This window comes from Typopeltis vanoorti, chromosome 9, assembly GCF_054136105.1.
Source record: "Typopeltis vanoorti isolate ZY-2024b chromosome 9, IOZ_Tvanoo_1.0, whole genome shotgun sequence".
NCBI lineage: Eukaryota > Metazoa > Arthropoda > Arachnida > Uropygi > Thelyphonidae > Typopeltis > Typopeltis vanoorti.
In genome coordinates, this window is record NC_143557.1 from 96,162,467 (window position 1) to 96,184,377 (window position 21,911).

The following is a 21,911-nucleotide window of genomic DNA, read 5'->3' on the forward strand; positions in this document are numbered from 1 at the left end:
ATCACCAATAACACAAATGGTAAGACTTTTGTTTCTGTGGATATTATCTTCCATGAGACTTTATGCACACTTTTATGTTGGAACATTGTGCTGGTAATGATTCAGTCATAGCCTGAATGTAAATCTAAAAGGTAGCCATTATTATTACCCTTTGCTCCATATATTCCCAAAACATCTGTCATGTTCATGATTCATTACCTACTTGGAAATGAATCCTCCTTTATGATATTAGCTTTTAATGACTTAAAAATTTTCTCTACTATTTTCCTACTAAAGCTTTTCATGGTCCCCATAGCAAAGAATCACTGACCAATTAAACATTTAATGTTTACTGCATTAAAGACTAAAACTACTAATCTCTTTTCCTGATTCCCCCCATGCCTAAATAAAACTTATCCTTATTATTTAAAAGAATCTTACCTGTTTTAGTCTCATTAATTAACACTAATTATTTCAACATATTGTGTAATTCTTCTGCTAACTTCACTTCTTTTTCACTGGTGTTGTTCACTTGGTTCTCTGACGAAACCTTTAGAGGTCTTATATAAACAGACGAATATCTGACTGTTGTGCAATCATAATGAGTATATAGTTTCAGCCAAGATAGAATAAAATTGGTTGGTTAAGGTCCAGAAATGGCAGTCTGACTTCATTCATTTGGCAATAAAGTGTATACTTAGCAATGGTTTTCATTTTATTGGTTCTCTGCATTCTGTAAAGGTTCTAGTTTCAATGCCTTTTCTTTCAGTTTTTTTTTTTATTATTTAATTTTACATATACAAATATTTACATAATAGTAGTACTACATGTTCATTTTTGGATGTGGTGTCATGATAATCACAATGAATGGTAGATAAGTACTATATGCTCAACAGCATCCTTGCTAATTTAGCTAACTAAAGCACAGACTTTTAAATTTTTCCTCTAGCAATGAAAACTATGTAATGCTTCTTTAAATTGGATAAATTCACTGCTTCTACAGTCTACTGAATGAAGGCTATTACAAATATTTTCAACTTAACAATAAGAAATAGATGTTTTATATTTGTTCTATCTTTTTTGTTGTCTTTGCTGTGCGCGTGTGTGTGTGTATACATACACACACACACACACACACACATGCACCAAGACAACAAAAAATAAACACCAAAACTGGGAAAAAAAAAACTTACACATACAATTCACAAACATCCATAACCTTAACACAAATATAAATGATGAAGTAAATGAACGACAGTTTACTTCTAAAAGAATCTGAAATGGTACTAACTTGGTAACTTGCCTCAGTAACTTGGGAGCAGTATTTGTACATTTGAAGATCTGACATTCCATGCCAGAGAATGCCAAACCTAGAATCAACTTTTTATGATCTACTCTGTCTCCAGCCATATTTCATAGCATTCATTTGCTGTTATTCATTCTCTAAATTCTGATAACTGTTCTGTCTCTTTTTTTGAAGCTTGATTTTCTGCAGCATTACACACAAACAGTGGGAGCAACATCCTTGGGAATTCAATATTTGCAAACCAAATTGGCTTTCTTCCCTAATTCTGCTGATCAAGATGAAAAATGTTACTATGTTTTTTGGAATTACGGCTAAAGCAAATTAGAATACAAGAGTAGTGCATTGTGTCAATTAATTGCACGTGTTCTAGGTATTTGCCTGTTTGCAGGATGAAAAACTCACTTCAGTGGGTTCAAGATGGAAGAAATGATGATATGTTTGCAAAGTAATAGAGAGGCTTCTGCCTGCCTTCGGTCCTTTGCAACTGGATCACTTTCCCCATCAGTCATTTATGTGTCATGGTGGATAGTTTCAGATTTCTACAATGCCAAAATAGCCACACTCTTCTTTCTATACATTAATGACTTGCTCCCACTGATCTCAGACCCATCTATAGTTTTGATGATGACAGTGCATTCTTCTTCATTTGAGAAACCTTGGTGTGCTCAAAAGCCCAAGTTACAAGGTCCCCTATAAACAATGCCTTACACACTAATTTCTCGTATATTCCAGTGGGGTGAGGACAACCTAGTGTAGTATTACTTAAACTTTCTGAAAGTGTGCAGCCTTACATAAAAATATTTACTTTTTTGCAGAACTTGAAAATTTTCATAAAAAATTACCAGAAAGGAATTAAGTCAATGAACCATTACAACCCTTACAGGTGAAATATTTTAATCAAGAAACATATGAAACATAAAATTACAAATAATAAAGCAATATAACTATTCTAGAAATGCATTAGTTTAAGAAAAATTAGTATTTTTCCCATTCATTGAAGACTTATTTTTTCAAAACTACATAGAATACAAATTATAAATGTCTGTATGCTCCAGGAAACCATTACAAGTTTTCAAAGAACCCTAGGGTTCTGTAGGACACAGTTTAAGAAACTCTGACCTAGTGAACTCAATGCTACCAAAACACAGCCATCTTTACTTTGCTTTAGAAATTCTTGGGCTGAATTATACTTCCAGCATTTCCTTGCATAAGCACATAGTCTCTTCCAAAAAATTAAATATCCTTTTCCATTGAACACTCCAATTTCTCACCTGTACAAATTCTATCACTATATAAATCTGCCAAAGCTGATTCTGGCATTTGGATGGCACAGCTAAAATCCTTCCTAAAATGCTTGATGCTATCAAAAAAAAAAAAAAAAAGAACAATCTTCCTAACAGAAGACCCTCTCATGCACACACCACACACATTTGCTCTGATCAATTGCTCATGGGCATTCTAATTTCTGCCTTTTTACAGGTATTTTTACATGCATTTCTCCAGTGTGGAGTCCATTTTCCTTGGACTCCACAGTCCATGCTTACTAACCTACTTCTCATCCTACTCCCATTCTCCTCCTGCCATCCCCATTATCTGTTCTTTGGAACAACCTTTCTCTCACTATTTTTGTTTTTAATACTACAGTTTCCAGCTGTTCAAGAAACATTTTAACATTCCTTCCACTTGTTCATTGTTATGTTATAGTTTTGCAAGCTCTCATATGGGAATGATATAAAATACGTGTATTTTGTGAGTGGGTCAGTGTTATATGTATTTTTTTTACCGCTGCAGAAACTTATGAACTTCAATTAAATCTCCTTTTTTTATTATTATTATTATTATTATTATTATTTTACAGTATCTCTATGGAGTCTGAAGTATTGAGGGTTTTCTATTCATTTAACTGCAACCATTATACGAGGATAAAGTGGTTAGCTCTATGCCTCTCAGTGTATCCTATATCTGTAGAGGCCTCGAGTTCTCAAGGCCAGTTTGCCTGTTTGCAGGATGAAAAACCCCAGATAAACTGGGTAGAAAAATCCTGCAGCTCACGTCTAAGACTAGCTAACTTGGCTATGTCTGAAAAAGATCCTATGCTCCTCACGTCAGTGATGGGAATCGAACCCAGGACATTCTTTTCCCGGGCATATGGTTGCAAAGCGCATAGCCACTCGGCTAACTGCATAAACTTGCACATAAATATACAAAAATTTTTTTTTTTATTTTTAGGTAGTCTTGTGAAGAATTTTGTTGGCATTATTTCTACTTTAGCAATTGTTTATAAAGGTATGGCGGATAATTTATAATTCATGCTTAAGAGCATGAATAATTACAAATTTAAGCTCTTAAGCATGAATTTGTAATGAAATATTTACAACTCTATTTTAAGGGTGTTAATGACATTATTTAATGTGTGTGTGTGTGTGTGTGTGTGTGTGTATTGGCCAGAGTGTGTAGCCTTACACTAGAAATTGAACTGGCTACCTAAAGGGAAGATGCATAACAAGTGTATCCAGAAATGGAAGTGTTCTGGTTTTTAACTTCAGTGATGAATTGTATATGTTTGTGTTTTTTATTGGCCGAGGAAAGTATCTAAAGTTTGGTGGCTGTGGCCAAATGATAAATATGTAATCAACATACCAGAACCAAACTTTGCGATTTTAAAGTAGAGGAAGCCAGAGCATGATGCTCAAGGCATCTGTTCCTTATATCATACCAAAACATGGTATGAGCATAAATTTAAAGAGGCCTGTAGAAATCTAATCAATCACCCTAATCTCAATAATAATGATGGCCTAAAAATCTCAAGAATATGGATCACACATTCAATCCACATAACTTTCATTTTATGTCATAATAATTAGGACTATAGTTATTAATTACTAATTAATTATTAATAACAAAATTCAACTCTTATTTCAAATAATGATCAGACTATCACTAATGCTGTATATTAAAGGATAACATGAATGATCGCTGACTGTAAAACAGGACTGAAGCGTTGATTTAGTGTTTTTTTTTTTGCCAGAAGTCAAGCTAGTAGGATAACAGTAGACCAAATGAGTACTCTAGCATACTGTATGAACTGTAATTATAACTTGTTTCTCTGTATGTGTGTGTATATATACCTTAGATGATGACAACAAAATTCAACTCTTATTTCAAATAATGATCAGACTATCACTAATGCTGTATATTAAAGGATAACATGAATGATCGCTGACTGTAAAACAGGACTGAAGCGTTGACTTGTTTAAATATTATTTGTTAGTCCCTTGCTTAAGATTTATTATTCATGTATTATTCTTGAATTTTATCAGTTATTATTTAATTATATAATTTTAATGTATATTATACTATTGAAAGGACTCTGTAGTAAATAACATTTATCTTATTACTTTATTCCTTCAATAATATTATGAGGAATTCTATGTGTGTAACTTTTATGTGCCTTATATAAGCTGTAACATATGTTTTATTATTAATATTTGTAAATGAAAGAGAAATTAAGTAACTATAATATTTTTATTATTATTTTTCATTACTCAGTGTAAGTGTATAACCTTATGTAATGCTAATGCTTATGTTTGCGTTCTGTTTTGATCGTTGCCGTGGAGATAGAAATAAAATAGAACGTGTGAGCGTAGGGTGTGAGCTTCGATAATTGGGAGAAAAGGAATGAAGAAGTTGGATGGAGTGAACAAGTTTAGGCGGGAAGAAGGAAGGCATAGAAGCGACAGGTAAAAGTAAACAAGGACACTGAAGGGCAGGAAATTCAAGGGAGTAGCATTCAGAAGTGTACGGAGGCGAGGAGAAAACTTATAGACAGCTGAGAGTAAAGTCAGTGGTGGCAGTAATAGGAATTTAGTGCCGTAATAGGATAACTAAAAGACCAGAAGATTAATAGAAGATTCAGAATAAATCCACTAAGTTTTAGAATTACTACGTATTCCTATATCACTTTAAAGAAGGAATGTACAAAGCTCAACTTGTTATACAGTAGTAAACATGGAATAATTATTCTGCCTTATAGTAAGCCCGTCAAGAATTGTGTAGCGTGATAAATAATAATTCAGTTATCTCCTTGAAGAATTCTTTTGAATAGTGTTCTATCGGAGTAATAAGTGAATATAGTTTGAAATGTGCTCACAATGAATCTGATGCGCTAAGGATTAATCCCGGTAAGAACAGTCCTATTTTATTTTATTTCAGTGTGAAAGCTTAAGTGATAGCTCCGTCTCGAATATCCTAACATTTACTGTAGTGTTTCACTGAATTTAGCCAAAGTTAGAAATTTGAAAGTAATTCCCCTGGAAGCAATAACTGCTGTGATTAATAATGTTATAAGCGCTTGCTAACTGTTAAATATAGAGTGTAACTGAGTGATACCAGCAAATTTATTTAGCAAGAAATTCTGTAGTATTGATCAGTGTGAAAAATCTTTGTTATTGAGAGAACTGTGAATTTTGTATCTGAAGATTTGAAGTCTAATTTAATATGAATGCTTTGACCTGAAGAACTAAGTTAATTGTATTATCTTATTTTCGGAGTTAAATTTATGTACTTGTCACATTAACCTTCTATTAAATGTTTTGTTTTATTGATTTCAATATTGTGTGTGCCTGATTCTTTTTCATTGCACCGTTCATAAAAAGTATAAACCTTGTGGGAGCCCTAAGTGAAAAATGTTAAATTCGGCCTGTATGAATAAGGAGACTGCTAAGTTAATTGAAGATTGATTCTACTATTTTACATAGGCTAATCAATAGGGAGAGGCGCAGTATAAATATAAATTTGATTAGTAATTTTGATTAGTAATCAACTATATTTTGATTAGTAATCAACCAGCAATTAATTGATTTTATTAAGAACAACATTACAACAAGATGGCGAACCATAGAGCCAAGAAGGACGTTCCAACAATATGAAGGTCAAAAAGTGTGGAAATTAATGTTATTACTCCTAATATGATAGTAATCTCCAAATTTTACCATAATAAATGCTGATCACATATATAACAGTAAAAATTCTCATAATGTCCATGGAGATTTAACCCACAAGGCTTGCAATTGCTTTAAGCAAAAGATGTGTCCTTTCCCAATCAATCATTTTAAAAAAATAACTGATCCAATCTGATTCCTAACTGTATCAAGCTAAAAAAGAAATTCATTTTGGCTAAAGCAGTTCTATTCCTGCCCACAAAAGGTTGTAAACCTATAGTACATTAGGTAGGCTAGGAATTTCTTTTCTGTTTTCTAAAATTAATTTTTAATATTTTTGGATTTTCATTTATGTTTTTACATAATCCAGAAATGCTGCTCCAGAAGTTAAACATGGAAAATGTTCAAGCAACTTCAGGCCTCTAATAAGTGAGGTGGTGGTCTCACACTGAGTGATGAAATTCGTCTCCCACCTAAATCTAATCCCTACACATCCATGTCCATTGTGGATTTGAACCCACAGCCTACTGATTGGAAAGTGGATACACTGACCACTTGGTCAACCAGACAAGCTAGATTACTGATATTTGGGATGATCACGAACAATTCAGCTAAACATATGCTGAAAATAAAGTAAATCTTATAGCCAAATTTCCCAAATTGAAATAGTAGCAAGATTTAAACCAGCTAATGTGCAAACATAATTGATTTGAATATCAATTCATTCAATATATGAATATATCGATTTGAATTTGAACATCACCAGTGAACGATTCTACAAATAGCCAACTGCAAACTAGTATAAAACAGAAGCAACCAACCACTAAGTTGAAGTCAAATGATTAACATATACAGAATTTCTCCCAAGTAATATAGATGATAAAATATTGGAATCTTTAACATTTTAGATACTATTAAACAGTAACCTGCGACTTTATCAAACCAGAACTGTCAGATGTTAAATGATTAAAAGCTAATCAGGATATTATGATTACAAAACCCAAATAAAGTAATGCTACTGTTATTTTAAACTGAACAACTAACCTACAAAAAATGAATCGATTCTCTAACACCTACCAACTTGTTAAATATAATCAAACTAACAGGATTAAAAAGAAAACCACAGAATTACAAAATCAATTACTTCATGGATATCAGACACAGGGGGTGCTTAAGGGCAAAAGCTGTATAACTGAGAGGAAACCTCCACATAGCCTTTAAAGGAAAGCAGAAAACAGACTAGGGCTTCTGACCTAATGTTCAATTCTCACCTCGTAGTGCACTCTGTTAGGTATCTACCTGGATACTGAATAAGGATGGGCTGGCAATTTGGGATTTAGCCAACCAAATTCTTATTAGCTTAAAACTAAAATACAAAATGATGGTATAACATGACAGAATTTCATGCTGGCTGGGGAATAGCCAGGTTAAACAAGGCCCCCATTGTTTTCACCAGGGAACCATGGCAAACAAACAGTTTCAAACAGTGAAAAGTCAGCTACTGGAACAAATCTGAAAACACACCCGAAATCAACATCACCAGACTTAAAGATCAGTACTATCAACATAAGAAGCCTGAATGGCAAAGAACTGGAGCTAGCTGAGGAATTAGATAAGTACCAGATTGAAATAATAGGGGTGACTGAAACAAAAAAGACAAAAAACTGGAAATATCTTTCTAAGCAATAAATACAAAATGTTATACTCAGACAATGACAATCAAGGAAAGGAAGAAGTAGCAATAGTATTCAACACTAAATACGAATCTAATCTTCTTGACTGGCAGGCAGTCTCATGTAGAGTGATGTGGGCAATTATGAGAATGGGGAACTCGATAATGAGACTTATTTGTGCCTATGGTCCCACAGAAGGTTCTACTGAGGTAGAAGCGGAGGAATTTTTTGAGACTTTGGAGAAAGGAACTGACACAATGAAAAAGGAAAAGTTGGTCCTTGTTGGAGATGTAAATAGTAGAGTAGGAAATGATTGTCAGACATAAATATTTGGAAAATTTGGAGAAAAGAGCAAACCTAATAAAATTGGCAAATACCTGTTGGATTTCTGCTCAGGACAAGGGCTGGTTATTACTAATACAATGTTCCAACATAAAAATGTGCACAAATGCACATGGAGAGAGGATGCAAGGAATAAGAAAAGTCTCACTGACTATGTTATTGTTGATAGTTGATGTTTTCCCACTGGTGCAGGACACCAGAGTGTACAGAGGATTTGAAATTGGAAGGGATCACCATTTAGTCTTGAGCAGGATAAAATTGAATTTCATTTTGTAAAGAAAAGCACATGTAAGAAAGTTGTAAAGCAAATAAAAGTTGAGCAGCTCTCAGATTATTGAAAAAAAAATTAAAAGAGTTTGAGAACAGGAACCAAACCTTGGAGATTCAGTGGCAATCCCTAAAGAAAACCCTGATTGATTCATCCAGAGAGGCATGTGGTGAGGTTGTCTGCAAGGATAGAAAAATCAGAACTCCATGGTGGACACAGGAAGTTAAAGAAGAAATCATATCAAAAGTTCCTGACAAATAAGTGAGCTTGTGCTCTTAGAGAAGACAGAGACAAATGTAAGAAAGCTAAGCACTGTGTAAAACTAGCTAAACAAAAGTCATGGGAAGAATTTGGTAAGAACATAGAAAATAAATATCAAGAATGTGGCAAGATATTCTGGAGGACTTAGAGATGATAAATGTGACATGAAAACTGGAGAAAAAGGTATCCTTGTGTATGGAGTAATTATTTCGAAAAATTGCTAAATGAAATAAGCAGTGATAGCACAGTGATAAAAAACACTCAACAGGCATACAGTCAGGAATACATATTCATACTAGAAGTAGAAAAAGCCATCAAAGGCTTGATGGCTTTTTCTTTGATGGCTTTGATGGATTCGACCAGAAATGCTGAAGTATGGAGGTATAAAAGTCTTACAGTGGCTGCACTGCATAGTTCAAAAGGCCAGGACAGAGGGACAAATTCCCAATGATTTTAGTAGAGCTCTCATAGTACCTATATATAAAAAGGGAAATAAAACTGAATATGAAAATTACAGGAGGTATTTCGCTACTGAGTATTCCTGGTTAAGATTTATGCATGTATACCTGAGAAATGGCTGAGAAGAATTGTGGAAGAAAAGCTTGGGGAAGAACAAGTTGGATTCAGTCCAAATAGAGACTGCCAGGATCAGATCTTCACTTTACAACAAATAGTTGAGAAGTCATAGGAATATAACAAAGATCTGTATTTAAGTTTTGTAGATCTGGAAAAAAGGCATATGACAAGGTGCCAAGAGTAAAGCTATTCGAAATGCTACAGTTATATGGTGTCAATGGGGCATTATATCAAGCAATACTTAGTCTTTATTTGAGTGTTGAGTCAGCAGTTAGAATTGAAGCAAGTACAGGAAGATGGTTTGATGCTAAATCTGGTGTCAGACAAGGATGTAAATTATCTGCTCTGTTATTTATAATCTATATGGATCACATTATGAAGGAAAGTGGTATTAAACCTGATATTAAAAATTGGAGATGTTAATGTCAGCTCTTTGCTTTATGTGGACGATGTTATACTTCAAAATAAATCCGTTACAAGTCTGCAAGATTCCCTGACTAAATCGAATAACTGTTGTAATAGATATGGTATGAAGATCAGCAATAACAAGACAAAGACAATGAAAATAGGCAGAAGCATTGAAAATGTCAAGTGCATTTTGAATGGAGAACCTGTGAAATAAGTAAAACATTTCAGCTACTTAAGCACAATTTTTAGTGAAGATGGTAAATTAAATATGAAAATAGACAACAGAATCAACAAAGGTAGCATGGTAGGAAGTCAAATGAATAAATTCATATGGAATAAGAGAGAAATTAGTCAGAACACTAAATTAGCTGTATAGAAATCAGTGTTCAAACCAGTTTTAACTTATGGATCTGAGAGCTGGGTCAGAAAAAAAAAGGTCCTGAGAAATATTAGGGGCACAAACAGATGGCATCAATGGCAATATCATATTAAAAACGAAGATATTAGGAAAGAACTTGACCTTGTCAGCATCCAGGAATGCATTAGAAGGGTGCATCTCAGGTAGTATGGTCACTTAAACAGAATGGGTGAGGAAAGATTAGCAAAACGAGTGTTCTCTGCCAGGTTGGCTAGAAAATGATCCACAGAAAGACTAAGATATAGGTAGATTGATACAGTAAAATGTGCCTTAGAAGATAGAAATACAAGATCTGATAATATTGGAGTACCAAATCAGTCTGTTACTTGACAAGTAACAGACTGATTTGGAGGAAAATTATTGATAGGAAATTAGTAATGATGTAAATTTTTCATGTAGTACTATCATATCCTGTACATCTCTTGAGGGTACATGGTAGGAATTTGATGATGATATCAGACACATTGAAAGCCTATTACTACACTACACTCATGCCCAAGAATTTACATTCTTTCTAAGACACAAAAATAACTCCACTTTAGCCAATAGTTGAAAGTTTTGACAGCATCCCTGTAATTTTCTTCAATTCAAAAATTTTCAGATTAATGCAATCTGCCATAATCCTGAAATGTGGAAAGGCAGCTGCAGTAGATGATATTCAACCAGAAATGCTCAATTCTAGAGGTACAAAAGTTTTACAAAGTTATACTGGACAATTCAGAAGGTACAGTCAGAAGGTTGAATTCCAGATGACTGGAGTACAGTAGAGCTCTCAGAGTTTCCACCTGTAAGAAAGGAAATAACACTGAATGTGAAAACTACAGAGAGATTTTGCTATTTAATATTCTGGTAAGATTTTATGCAAGCACACTTCAGAAGGGGGCTACGAAAAATTATGGAAGAGAAACTTTGAGAAGAACAAGCATGGTTCAGTCTAAATAGAAAGTGTCAGGTTAGTTGAGCACTCATGGAAATATAACAAGGATCTGTACTTAAGTTTTGTAGATCTGGAAAAAGCATATGACAAGGTGCCAAGAGAAAAGCTATTCAAAACTCTACAAGTATACAGGATAAATGGAACATTATACAGAACAGTATATAGCCTATATTTAAGTTTACAAGTCAGTAGTTAGAACTGAAGGAAGTACAGAAAGGTGATTTGATGTAAATTCAGCTGGAAGGCAAGTATACTATCTCCACTCTTATTCATCATTTATATGGATCACATTATGAAAGTGGCATTAAACCGAATATTATAACTGGAGATATTAAACTTTGCTCTTATTATTATTATTATTATTATTAGACACCTCCAGGGAGTCCAAAGCCTCATCAAGGGAGGCACCTGCTCAACAGCTCTGTCTCCACCACTCAATCCACCGATGCCATCTACCGCCAACCACCACCACTAGTTTTTCCACAGACAATCACAAACATCCATACCCACGGCGGGATTTAAACCCGCAGCCTTTTGGTTGGAGAGCAGATACGCTAACCACTCGGCCAGTAATTATGCAGATGATGTACTCCTAAACAAATCAGTGCAAATTGCCAGGATTCTTTACCTATTGAATAACAACTATAACAAATTTGGAATGAAAATCAGAAATAAAAAGACCAAAAGAAAGAAAACAGGCAGGAAATTAAAAAACTTCATTCTCAGTTACTTCATTCATTCATGGGAAAACTCATTCATAAAAATCTTCATTCTCTCCTTAGAACAAGTAAATTATTTCAGCTATTTAGGTATAATTTTTAGTGAAGATAGCAAATTAAATATGGAATTAGACAACAGAATAAACAAAACTGGTATGTGGGGAGCAAATAAATTTATATGGAATAAGAGAAAAATTAGCCAAAATACTAAACTAGCAGTATATAAGACTGTTCAAACCAATTTTAGGAGAGTGAATAGACATCAATGTCAGAATATTAAAAATGAGGAAAAAGACCCCAGAGAAAAACCATTTAGGTGGATTGATGCAGTCAGAAGTACCTTAGAAGATATGAATATAAGATCTGACAAAATTGGAATGTTGACAGGTGATAAATTGGAATGCTGACAAACTTGGAGGAAAATTGTTGAACATTAGCAGTAATGGAGACTTAATCACATAGTACTGTTATAGTATCCTGTTGAGAATACATATCAGGAAATTGATAATGATGATGATAATAATCCTTTGTGATAATTATCAGTCAGTTCTTCATGCCCGAATTGGAATTCTTTAGAAATGTCTACCTCAATTTTTTCCCTTTTGTTTCTTGCCCATACCAATAAGATTAAATAAAATAGATGAATATAAAAAAAAATAATATGGGATTCGAACTCCCAAGTTTTTCAAACTGAAGAACACAATAATTCTTCCAAATGCTACCGAAGTACATTTAAACATGGGAGCACTTAATCATAACATTTTTAAGATTCTTTTTCAAAAATAATGCACAGCATGCTGCATATTGCAGTATACTGCAATAGCAAATAAAATGCAACAACAAAAATTTGTGAAATGAATATTCAAGGAAGTTTATCAAAGAACCTTCAAGATAATATCCATGCTTACCTCACCAGTGCAGTCTTCAAATCTGATGGCATAGCCTACTTCTTCACCAAGTACAACATTCATCTCATCAGACACTCGCTTAGCTACAGACATTGCTGCTACCCTACGTGGTTGTGTGCACCCTATCATACCATATTTACTGTAGCCCTCCTCATGAAGATACTAAAATAGGAAAAAATAAATAACATGAAAACAATGAAATAATGCAATATAAATAATAATAATAAATTGTAGTCTGGCCCTTCATAACTTCATAAATGTACTGTACTTCTGGATATACAGCTAGTTTGGAAGAACAATAGGACATGAGCCATTTGACTAGAAAGATCTTGGTTTGAGGTTCATCATAAGGAAAGGAATTTGTTGTATAAGCTTTTCAACAAAAGACAAGTTAACAAAGAGGCAGAATTTTTCTCCCACAACCCAAACTGGCCAGAGAACACATGCAATTAACAGATGAAGATGCTATGTTATGTAGTGTTTACTTATCGTGTAGAGAGGTCTCCATGGCCACCTCTTTTTTTTTTTTTTTTAAATATTGTGTACCCATGACAAACCATCTAGCACAGTAAGATACAGAGACAAAGGAATGTATCTTAAATGACTGTGGTTGTACATAACCAGAAATAGCAGTTTACCTCCAGTGAGTACAAAGTTCATGTGCTTTTTGGAAAGTATGCATGAAAGAAAAAAAAAATTGAAATTTGGGTGGGCTGTTTTTAAACAAATTTCTGCAAAAGTTAACACTGAAAATAATGAAAAAACAAGTTTGGTAAAACTGAGGAAACCTGAAAAATATTAAAGATGGAAATACATGCTGTGATCAGAAATTAAAACAGATAAAGCTCCAGGTAAAGATGAAATACTGATAAAGTTCTGGGAACATGGAGAAGAAAGAGTAAAGCATTGTTTAGTGCAGTTATTCAACCAAGTCTTAAATTAAATTCTGGAGAAATTCCTAATGACTGGAAATGGGAAAGAATAGTTCCCATATATAAAAAAGACTGTATGTGTAAATTATAGACAAATAACTTTATCAAGTTATAAATTATTTATCAGAATAATTTATAACTCACACATAAATTATTTATCAGAATTAATGCAACTTATTGAGCAACATTTAGAAGAATACCAAATGGTATTTAGGAAAGAAAAATCTGCAACTAATGCAATCTATACTCTTTTACAATCAGTTAAATTAATGTGAAAAAAAAAAATTGCTGCTTTATAGACTTTAGACAAGCATTTGACTCAATGAGCAGAAATACTGTTTAAATTTTAGAACAAAAAATAAAGGAGGTAAAAATACTCAATATCATCCTTAATACTATAAAAATATTATGACAACAATAAAATTTGAAGCAGTTGAAAGTTCTGGAATACCAGTTAACAGAGGTATCATGAAGGGATGTCCACTTTCACCATATTTGTTTAACCTATGCTTGGAAGAACTAGTAAAAGTCTACTCCAGAAAACATGGGAATGGACTATAACTGCAAAAGATTTATATCATATAAAATATGTAGATAATATACACTGGTGTCCAAAAGCTAAGAACGAACTATATTTTTACCTGTATATGAAAAAATTTTCATGACTACAGCCAAATGTGGACATAAATTTATTTCCAGTATGGTTATTGATGAGCTTCTAGTTATGATCGTGGGCCTGTAGAACTGCTTTGGCAATCTGTTGAACTTTGATGGAGTAGAGCTTTTCTATAGGGTTATTGTCAATCTTCTGTAGAGCAGTAGCAGCAATTGCTGGACAAGAATAGATATGGGCAAGTGTTAGTTCGACTCCTGGACAGTTCTTGTATATTTCATATCTTCTAGTACCGTCCAGATGAATTTTCATGCGTTTAAAATGTTCCGTCCTTAGTCTGGGTAATGATAGTGGTTATTTCTCTATTTTCATTAATTTAGCTAATTTCATTCTTCTTCTTCTTAATAGGTTGTTTTACCAATCTTATTTTTGCGACAGAGTTGGCATCAGTTAGTGATAATGGGTATAATTTTTGAGGTAAGTATCTTGCTTCTTTGGCTAGTCTGTCTACTCTCTCATTGCCTTTAATATTTACATGGGCTGGTATCCATTGCAGTGTACAGTTCTTATTTTTAAAATTTAAAGTTGTTTTCAAGTTTAAAGTTGAAACATGAATTTCCTGTGTGAGTTTTATTTTTCTATTTTTTAATGCCTCAAATGCAGATTTGAGTCACTGTAGATGGTTATTCCTTCTGTAATATTTATTACTGGATTAGAGAAAGCTGCTTGTATGGCTGTTAATTCATAAGTGAAATTTGAAGCTATTTTGCCAGCTGTGGTTTTGATTTGCATTTCCTCGCCTCCAGATAGAGTTAGAAAAACCCCTGATCCTCCTTGGTTGAGTGCTTCATCAGATGATCCATCAGTATAGGCAATGACATGGTTTAGATTATTTAAGTGATGTATAGTATCAAGTCCATTTATTTTAGTTTCATGCTGTGAATCCTTTTTTGAACAAGGTTCTAGGAGATTTAAGTTAATCATTAATGTTTTTTGGTAGTATAGTAGAAAAGAATGGCTCTTTGCTTATTTCAATGGACAGGTGCTCTAAATCGATCTGTTTTCTAATTTCATGATCTTATTGTAAAGTAGATGATCTCTTTAGTCTAGATTTTCCTGTCCAGGCATCAAAAGTCCTGATGAGATGTGATCCTGCTGTTGGCACCTGATTCTGTTAGTGAATTTAACTGTGGAGAGTTTTCTTCCATGTTCTAGTATGTGAAGCCCACACTCTAGTTGAGCTTTTAAATTATTTGTGGATGAGACTGCACCTATAATAATTTTTTCTACTCTTGATTATACTCTGTCAAGTTTTTCTTTTGAGCTAGTAGAAGCTGGAGCCCAGATTGATGAGGCATATTCCATAGTGGGTCATATGAGTGCTGTATATGTAGTTTTGAGTGTCTTCGGTTTTGCACCCCACTTTGTTCCACAAAGCCTTTTGATGATATTAAGCTTTCTAAGAACTTTACTAGATATATTTGTAATATGAGTTGTAAATCTCAGTTCAGTATGTAGGATTAGGACTAAGTATTTTGGAGACTGCTTTTCTATTTTCATATTATATATTTTGATTTGGGGGCTGTAATTGTGTTTTTTTTTTGTTTTTTTTTTCTATCAGTGGAGAAGATACTCAGTTTTGTTTTTTCCAGGTTTATCTGTAAAGTTCCTTTGCACTTTTTTTCAGATTGTTGAGTGCCATATTGCTATAATATCCACATAGCATGCTATTTTTGTGATAGATAAGAAATAGGAGTGGGCTTAAAATAGAACCTTGTGGGACTCCAGCCCAAGTTCAATGCATGTTGGAATAAATTCCATTAACTTTTACTTTCATTTTTTTTCCCTTTCATGAAATCTGAAATCCAAATGAATGCATTACCCCTTATTCCAGTATCACATGCAATTTTTATTAACTTTTGTGTCCAAACATGATCGAAGACAGCTGGTAAGATCCAAGAAGATTGCCGTTGTCTTCTTTGATGGTTTTTCTTGAAAGCCATCTATTATTGATTGGCAAAGATAAAATAACTGATATTCTGCACTGTATTGAGACCTGTATGCAGTTTGGTAGAAGTTGATCTTGTTATTTTCTAAGAGCCAATTCATAAGTCTAGTATGTATGTCTAGTAAATTTCATACAAATTAAATTGCAATACATTTTTGGCAAAAGTTACAAATTTCCTAAAGATGTAGTTAAGGAATTAATGTACAGTGCTTACAGAAAACTATGCAGAGAGACATTTCAGTATGGAATATGTCCACTCTGAACTGCAATGCAGGGCTCATGGAAACATACTATGCTTAGCACCAAGTGATTCAGGAGTTCTTGAGGTAAACCGGCCCACTCCTTCAGTGCAAGGATAAGGCCTTTGTTTGTTTTCTGGAGGAGAATTTCGAGCTGCAATGCATCTCCTTATTGGGTCCCAAATGGGGTTGAAATCTGAGGATCATGCTGGCCACTCAATTTGATTAATATCCTTGGTTTCCAGACGTATCTCCATGGCTGGTGTATGATGTGGTGTGGCATTGTCACCCATAAAAATGAATTTTTCATCCACAGTACCAGAGAACAATAAAACATGACGCTGAAAAATTTTGTTGCAATATCGTTCACCAGTCATAGTCCCCTTTTTCCAGCACTTGTACCTTGGCATGTCCATTAAGCCTAATGCCTCCCCACACTGTGACCCACTGTATCTATCCCTTTCAAGAACATTCTCGTGATGGTAAGAAGTACCATTTTCACAACAGATCAAGTGTCATCCTAGAATCAGAGGAAATACTAAAACAACTCTCATCTGTAAAGAGTACATTAGTCCATTGATGTCTTGTCTAAGTTTTATGGATAAATCGCCATAAAATGAAAACGTGCTCTACAATGAGCTGTGGATAAAGGGAATAGACCACAGGCCTTCAGGCATATAGGCCTACTTGTTTGTCGAAATAACCACATACCTGTGCTTGAATGGAGCCAACTTGCAAGCTGACCTGTTTGTGGAGCGTCCATTATGTTTTGCTGTTATAACCAAAAATCTGTCTTCATGCTCCATGGTAGAGAGAGGATGACATCTTGGTAAACATCTGATTTGAAATACTACTTAGAGCCTGGGCACAATGCTATGTAAAATTCCAAACTCTCTGATAATATCAGCAATTAATTCTGCAGCCTTCCTCAAGCTTTCCAATAATTCTTCCTCACATGAAATCATCTAGATGATGTCTTTGACACATTACAAGACATACAAGTTTGCAACTTTATTCCTTCATGGAAAGAGCTTCCTTCAAACACAATTTGCTTAGCACAGCCTTTTGCCTTTTATCCTGTTGAGTGCTACCATGTGACCCCTTTGTATGCAATTCAAAATTTTGAATGTGCACCCACTTTCTACTCAAAATCTCAGTTATACAAAATGCAACAAGCTGATTCATCTGAATTTGTGGTTGTAATCTTCAGAAATAGTGTTCATCCTTAGGTTTTGGACACCAGCATAGTATTATTTAATAAGGAAAACTGAAAGTATATGATTGAAAACCTACATAAAAATAGTAAAGCCTATGTACTGCGGATGAATTTTAGTAAACGATGGCAATAAGCAGAAATGAAGAACTTAACTTAGAAGTGGAAGGAAATAAACTGGAACCGGTTAAAAAATGTAATTACTTAGGTACAATGATTACAGATAGACTAAATTATGAAGAAGTTATTAAACACAGAATAAAGAGTAGAAGTGGTCTGAACTCTTACAGAAATTTAAATAATATTTAAATTGGACTTCAAAAGCTATTGTTCATAGCTTTCAGTCCAATAGCTACTATAATCCATCAAGGATGGAAGAACAAATAATGATGAATGTGGTGGTTGTTGAGAATGAATGTTCACACATAGAGGCTTGATGATGCTATTAAAAGATGAAACATGATGGTAAAAAATAAACCCAAGGCCACATAAACTAATAAAAAAAAAAAAGCAGAGAGTGCTGAAAAGGATTGTGAATACCTTCTAGTCATGCATCATGAGATTTCTCAATCAGAAATTCAGGGCATCTATGACTACAGAGGTTTGTGTAGAGCTTGGTGCACTCAACTCCATGTCCTCAATTTTCATGGAAGGATGTACAAGCCAAACATTACTCCCAAATAAGGTTCTTGAGTCATTTTTCTGTTTCTGGGACTCAAGACATTTTTTTCCAAGTCCTAGGAATTCCCAAGACTAGAAGCTATACAAGCTTGTTCAGAGCAGGCTTTCACAAACATTAATACCCACAGTGAGATTTGAACCTGCAACTTGTTGGTTAGAGAGTGAGGATACTAACCACTCAGCCAACTAGTCAATTCACTCAGGAAAATACTGAAATATCTTTTATTTCCAATACTGGTTCACTCATCTAAAGTAAGCCAAATGGTGATCTTTTCAATCAGCTGTGTATGTATGTATGTGCAAACCTTGAAAAATGTAATGAAGGAATATGGCTATTAGCCAAATATATTTAATAGTAAATAACTTTTTGAAAACACCACAGCAATATGACTGATAAAGCAGACTGATGCAAGGTAAGAATGTCTATTGATGAACTTCTATTCAGAAAATAAAAGTGTTGCTCAACACTATTAAATACAGACTTTTAGATATCAGACATGGAAATGATCTGTGAGAATTTTAAAAAAAAGTGTATTTTGTAGTGGATCATTAGCTTCTTCTAATGCCGCAAAACTATAATTAATGCAAAATGTTACTTACTGTACTGTTAATTAACTAAACTGATCAAATAGCTGATCAGTTCAACAAAGGCAATAGCATTCTTGTAGAGTGATGTAATTTTCATATTAGCTCTGAACCTTTTTTGTCTATGTAATACAGACTGTTTATTTATTGTTTGTTCATAACAAATCATTCTGAACTGTAGCCTCACCCAGTGAGTAAAAACGCCTGATTTAATCCAAAACTAAAATTATTTGATAAATTTTAGTACAGATTCAATATACTAAATTTCATGAATCTCTTACACACATACAAACTAATGAACAAAACAAAACTGATAGATGCTTATCTAGGTTATCTTTAACTTCAGTTTTCATGTCACCTTTATTATGTAATGATTACTTGTTCAATTTCATCATTACTGATTTTTAATTATTTCTGGTTAAACATAGCTATTGAACAAAACTTGGATCTTCTTTAGGTTCGTCTTTAAGCCAGCTGTCTTGCTTGCAATTTGGAATTCATAGATACAAGTCTGTAGTTCACATAGACTTGAAGTAAAGATAACTACATAATCTGGTGTAAATGGCTTAAATATCTCTTATTATCTTCAAACCTTTTCTTCCCAATCAAGAATTGTGAATATTTCTTCTAAACATGCTGCAAATAATTTTGGAAGTATTATCACCTTGTTTTATACTTCTCGGTATTTTCACAGGAGATGTTTTCATTAAAATGAATTGTTACTGTTGCTTTAGTGTATGCTGATTTGTCCTTAACTATGGCTCCTTCAATGTTAATTTCCTAATGCACTGAGTACAGCAAAAATTTTTACCAAATCAAAGGCTTTCTCATAATCTATAAAACCAAGACATAATGGAAGATGGCATTCATTGCATTGTTCAATAATCTGTAATGGTCTAATATGCTGAAGCCACTTCTAAAGTTGCAGCTCTATGCCTTACACTTAACTTTTTTTTTTTTTTTAGTAAGCTTTTCCATTTATGTTCTCGGTACATCATTGTTCTTCAGCTATTGGGCAAAAAACATGTTTACCAGAGTACTCAGAATTTTTTTTTTTTTTACTTAAAAGTTAGTTCAAGAATGGAAAAAACCATCTAAATATTGCATTTCTATTTATAGAAATCATCAAATTTCTGTTTATTAATAAACATGTTAACTGAACTTCTAATTTTTGGCAGTCTATTCATATAAATAAAATATAAAAAAACTAAGCTGACAATAACATCACTGCCAGCCTGGTTGTCCAAGTGGTTAGAACATCCACCCACCAGCATTCTGCAGGTTCGAATCCCATCATGGGTGGTTGTTCATGATTGTCATTAAGTAGGAGACCACTGCCGCACTTATTAGAGTGCCTAAAGTGAAATGAAAGTTTTCATGCTTGGTCTCTAGAACAGGGTTTCGTAGCCCACTCATACTAATGAACTATAGCTTTACAACCAAAGGTAGGTAAGAGTCACATGAAAAAAAAAAAAAAAAACAAGTATAGCTAAATTAAGAAGTACAGAATAAGTTAAACATGCACTAATTTCAAAAATATTAAAAGTTAATTATTAAATTTCAAACACATTCAAGAATACAATGCCTAAAACATGACCCACTTTAAAATTTATATAATGGCACTGTAGGTTAGACTTAATGAGTGAAAGGATAACTAATTAATCATATAAACTTCTGGAAAGTACTGCAGGGTTAGATGCGTTAAACAGATTCAAGGAGACACTAGACAATAGTATGTTAAAGACAATGTAGTATGGTATTCTCTGAAGTTAGTACTAGTTTTTTTTTTTTTTTTTTTTCCCCTTCTGAAAGTGCAAAGCTGTTTCCTCACATCAAAATAAATACTGACATGTGAATAAAGGCAAAACAAGAATACAGATTTACTAATTACACTAATAAATTAATAAATGCAATTCTCTAAATTTAAAATAAAAGTGCATTTTTAGCTGCTTACTTGTGTCAGCTGTGTGGTTTTTCCTGATCCAGTTTCACCAACAATAATTACTACGCTATTATCGTGGATTACATTTAATAATTCTTCTCGAACAGCAAATACAGGAAGAAATTGGCGCTGCTGTTTTATTGTCTTCTTAATTGAAAAATCACTACTTCCTTCCCCTGCATTCTTCATGTGATCCTTAAATTTATGGTCCTCTTTATAGTTGGTATCATCATCATCATCACCTTTTGATGCATCTTTGCTTTCCTAGATAATTAAATTTAATATATTCAAATTTTATATCAAATTTCTATACATGTATATGCTAATTATTCTAAATGACACAAGAGATTATTGTTGTCTCTAATGATCCAAAATTCCATTATAAGATTTCAACAATGCATAAGTGAATGCAGGCAGCTAAGCTAACAACAAATAATGCAAATCAACATACCATGTGATTAGATAAACACTACTGGTCATGTGGAAAGACTATTATCCAAGTTAACATTTTACAATATTGACTTACAAGAACAAAACAGATGATAATTAATTAGGATGCTGATATTGCCTAGATTTCAAGCTTAAGAGCACAAAAAACACTTAAGAAACAAGACACTATTTGAATCATTTTTCCACATCATGTTATCATGGAAATTATCTAAATTTTTACATTACACACACACACATATATACAGGGTGTCTCAAAAAAATGTATACACACTTCAACAGCTGATAACTCACTTAATTTTTGTTATTTTGCAGGTTTAACGGATTTGAAATAATAGCTGAAACCAGACTAAGCTTTGAGGAAAGAAAATTTATCCTAAAATGCTACTGGAAGTATGAAAACGTAGTGGAAGTGCAAAGACAGCTTAGAAGAGAATTTCAATGAGATCCACCTACGAGACTTACTATCACTCAAATTAGAGATAAATTTGAAGAAGATAGAACTGTTCAAAATGC

At 33.5% G+C, this 21,911-nt stretch overlaps 1 protein-coding gene across 1 annotated transcript in view; it reads right to left on the reverse strand.

Moving 5' to 3' along the window:
* Prp16 (ATP-dependent RNA helicase l(1)G0007) overlaps positions 1-21,911 on the reverse strand; it is a 261,425-nt gene that overhangs the window by 146,374 nt on the left and 93,140 nt on the right. Inside the window, exons 9-10 of the mRNA XM_090397330.1 lie at positions 20,961-21,212; positions 12,736-12,897 (exon numbers count right to left, since the gene is read on the reverse strand). Coding sequence (XP_090253456.1) covers positions 12,736-12,897; positions 20,961-21,212 — 414 coding nt within the window. The remainder of the gene's footprint in view (positions 1-12,735; positions 12,898-20,960; positions 21,213-21,911) is intronic.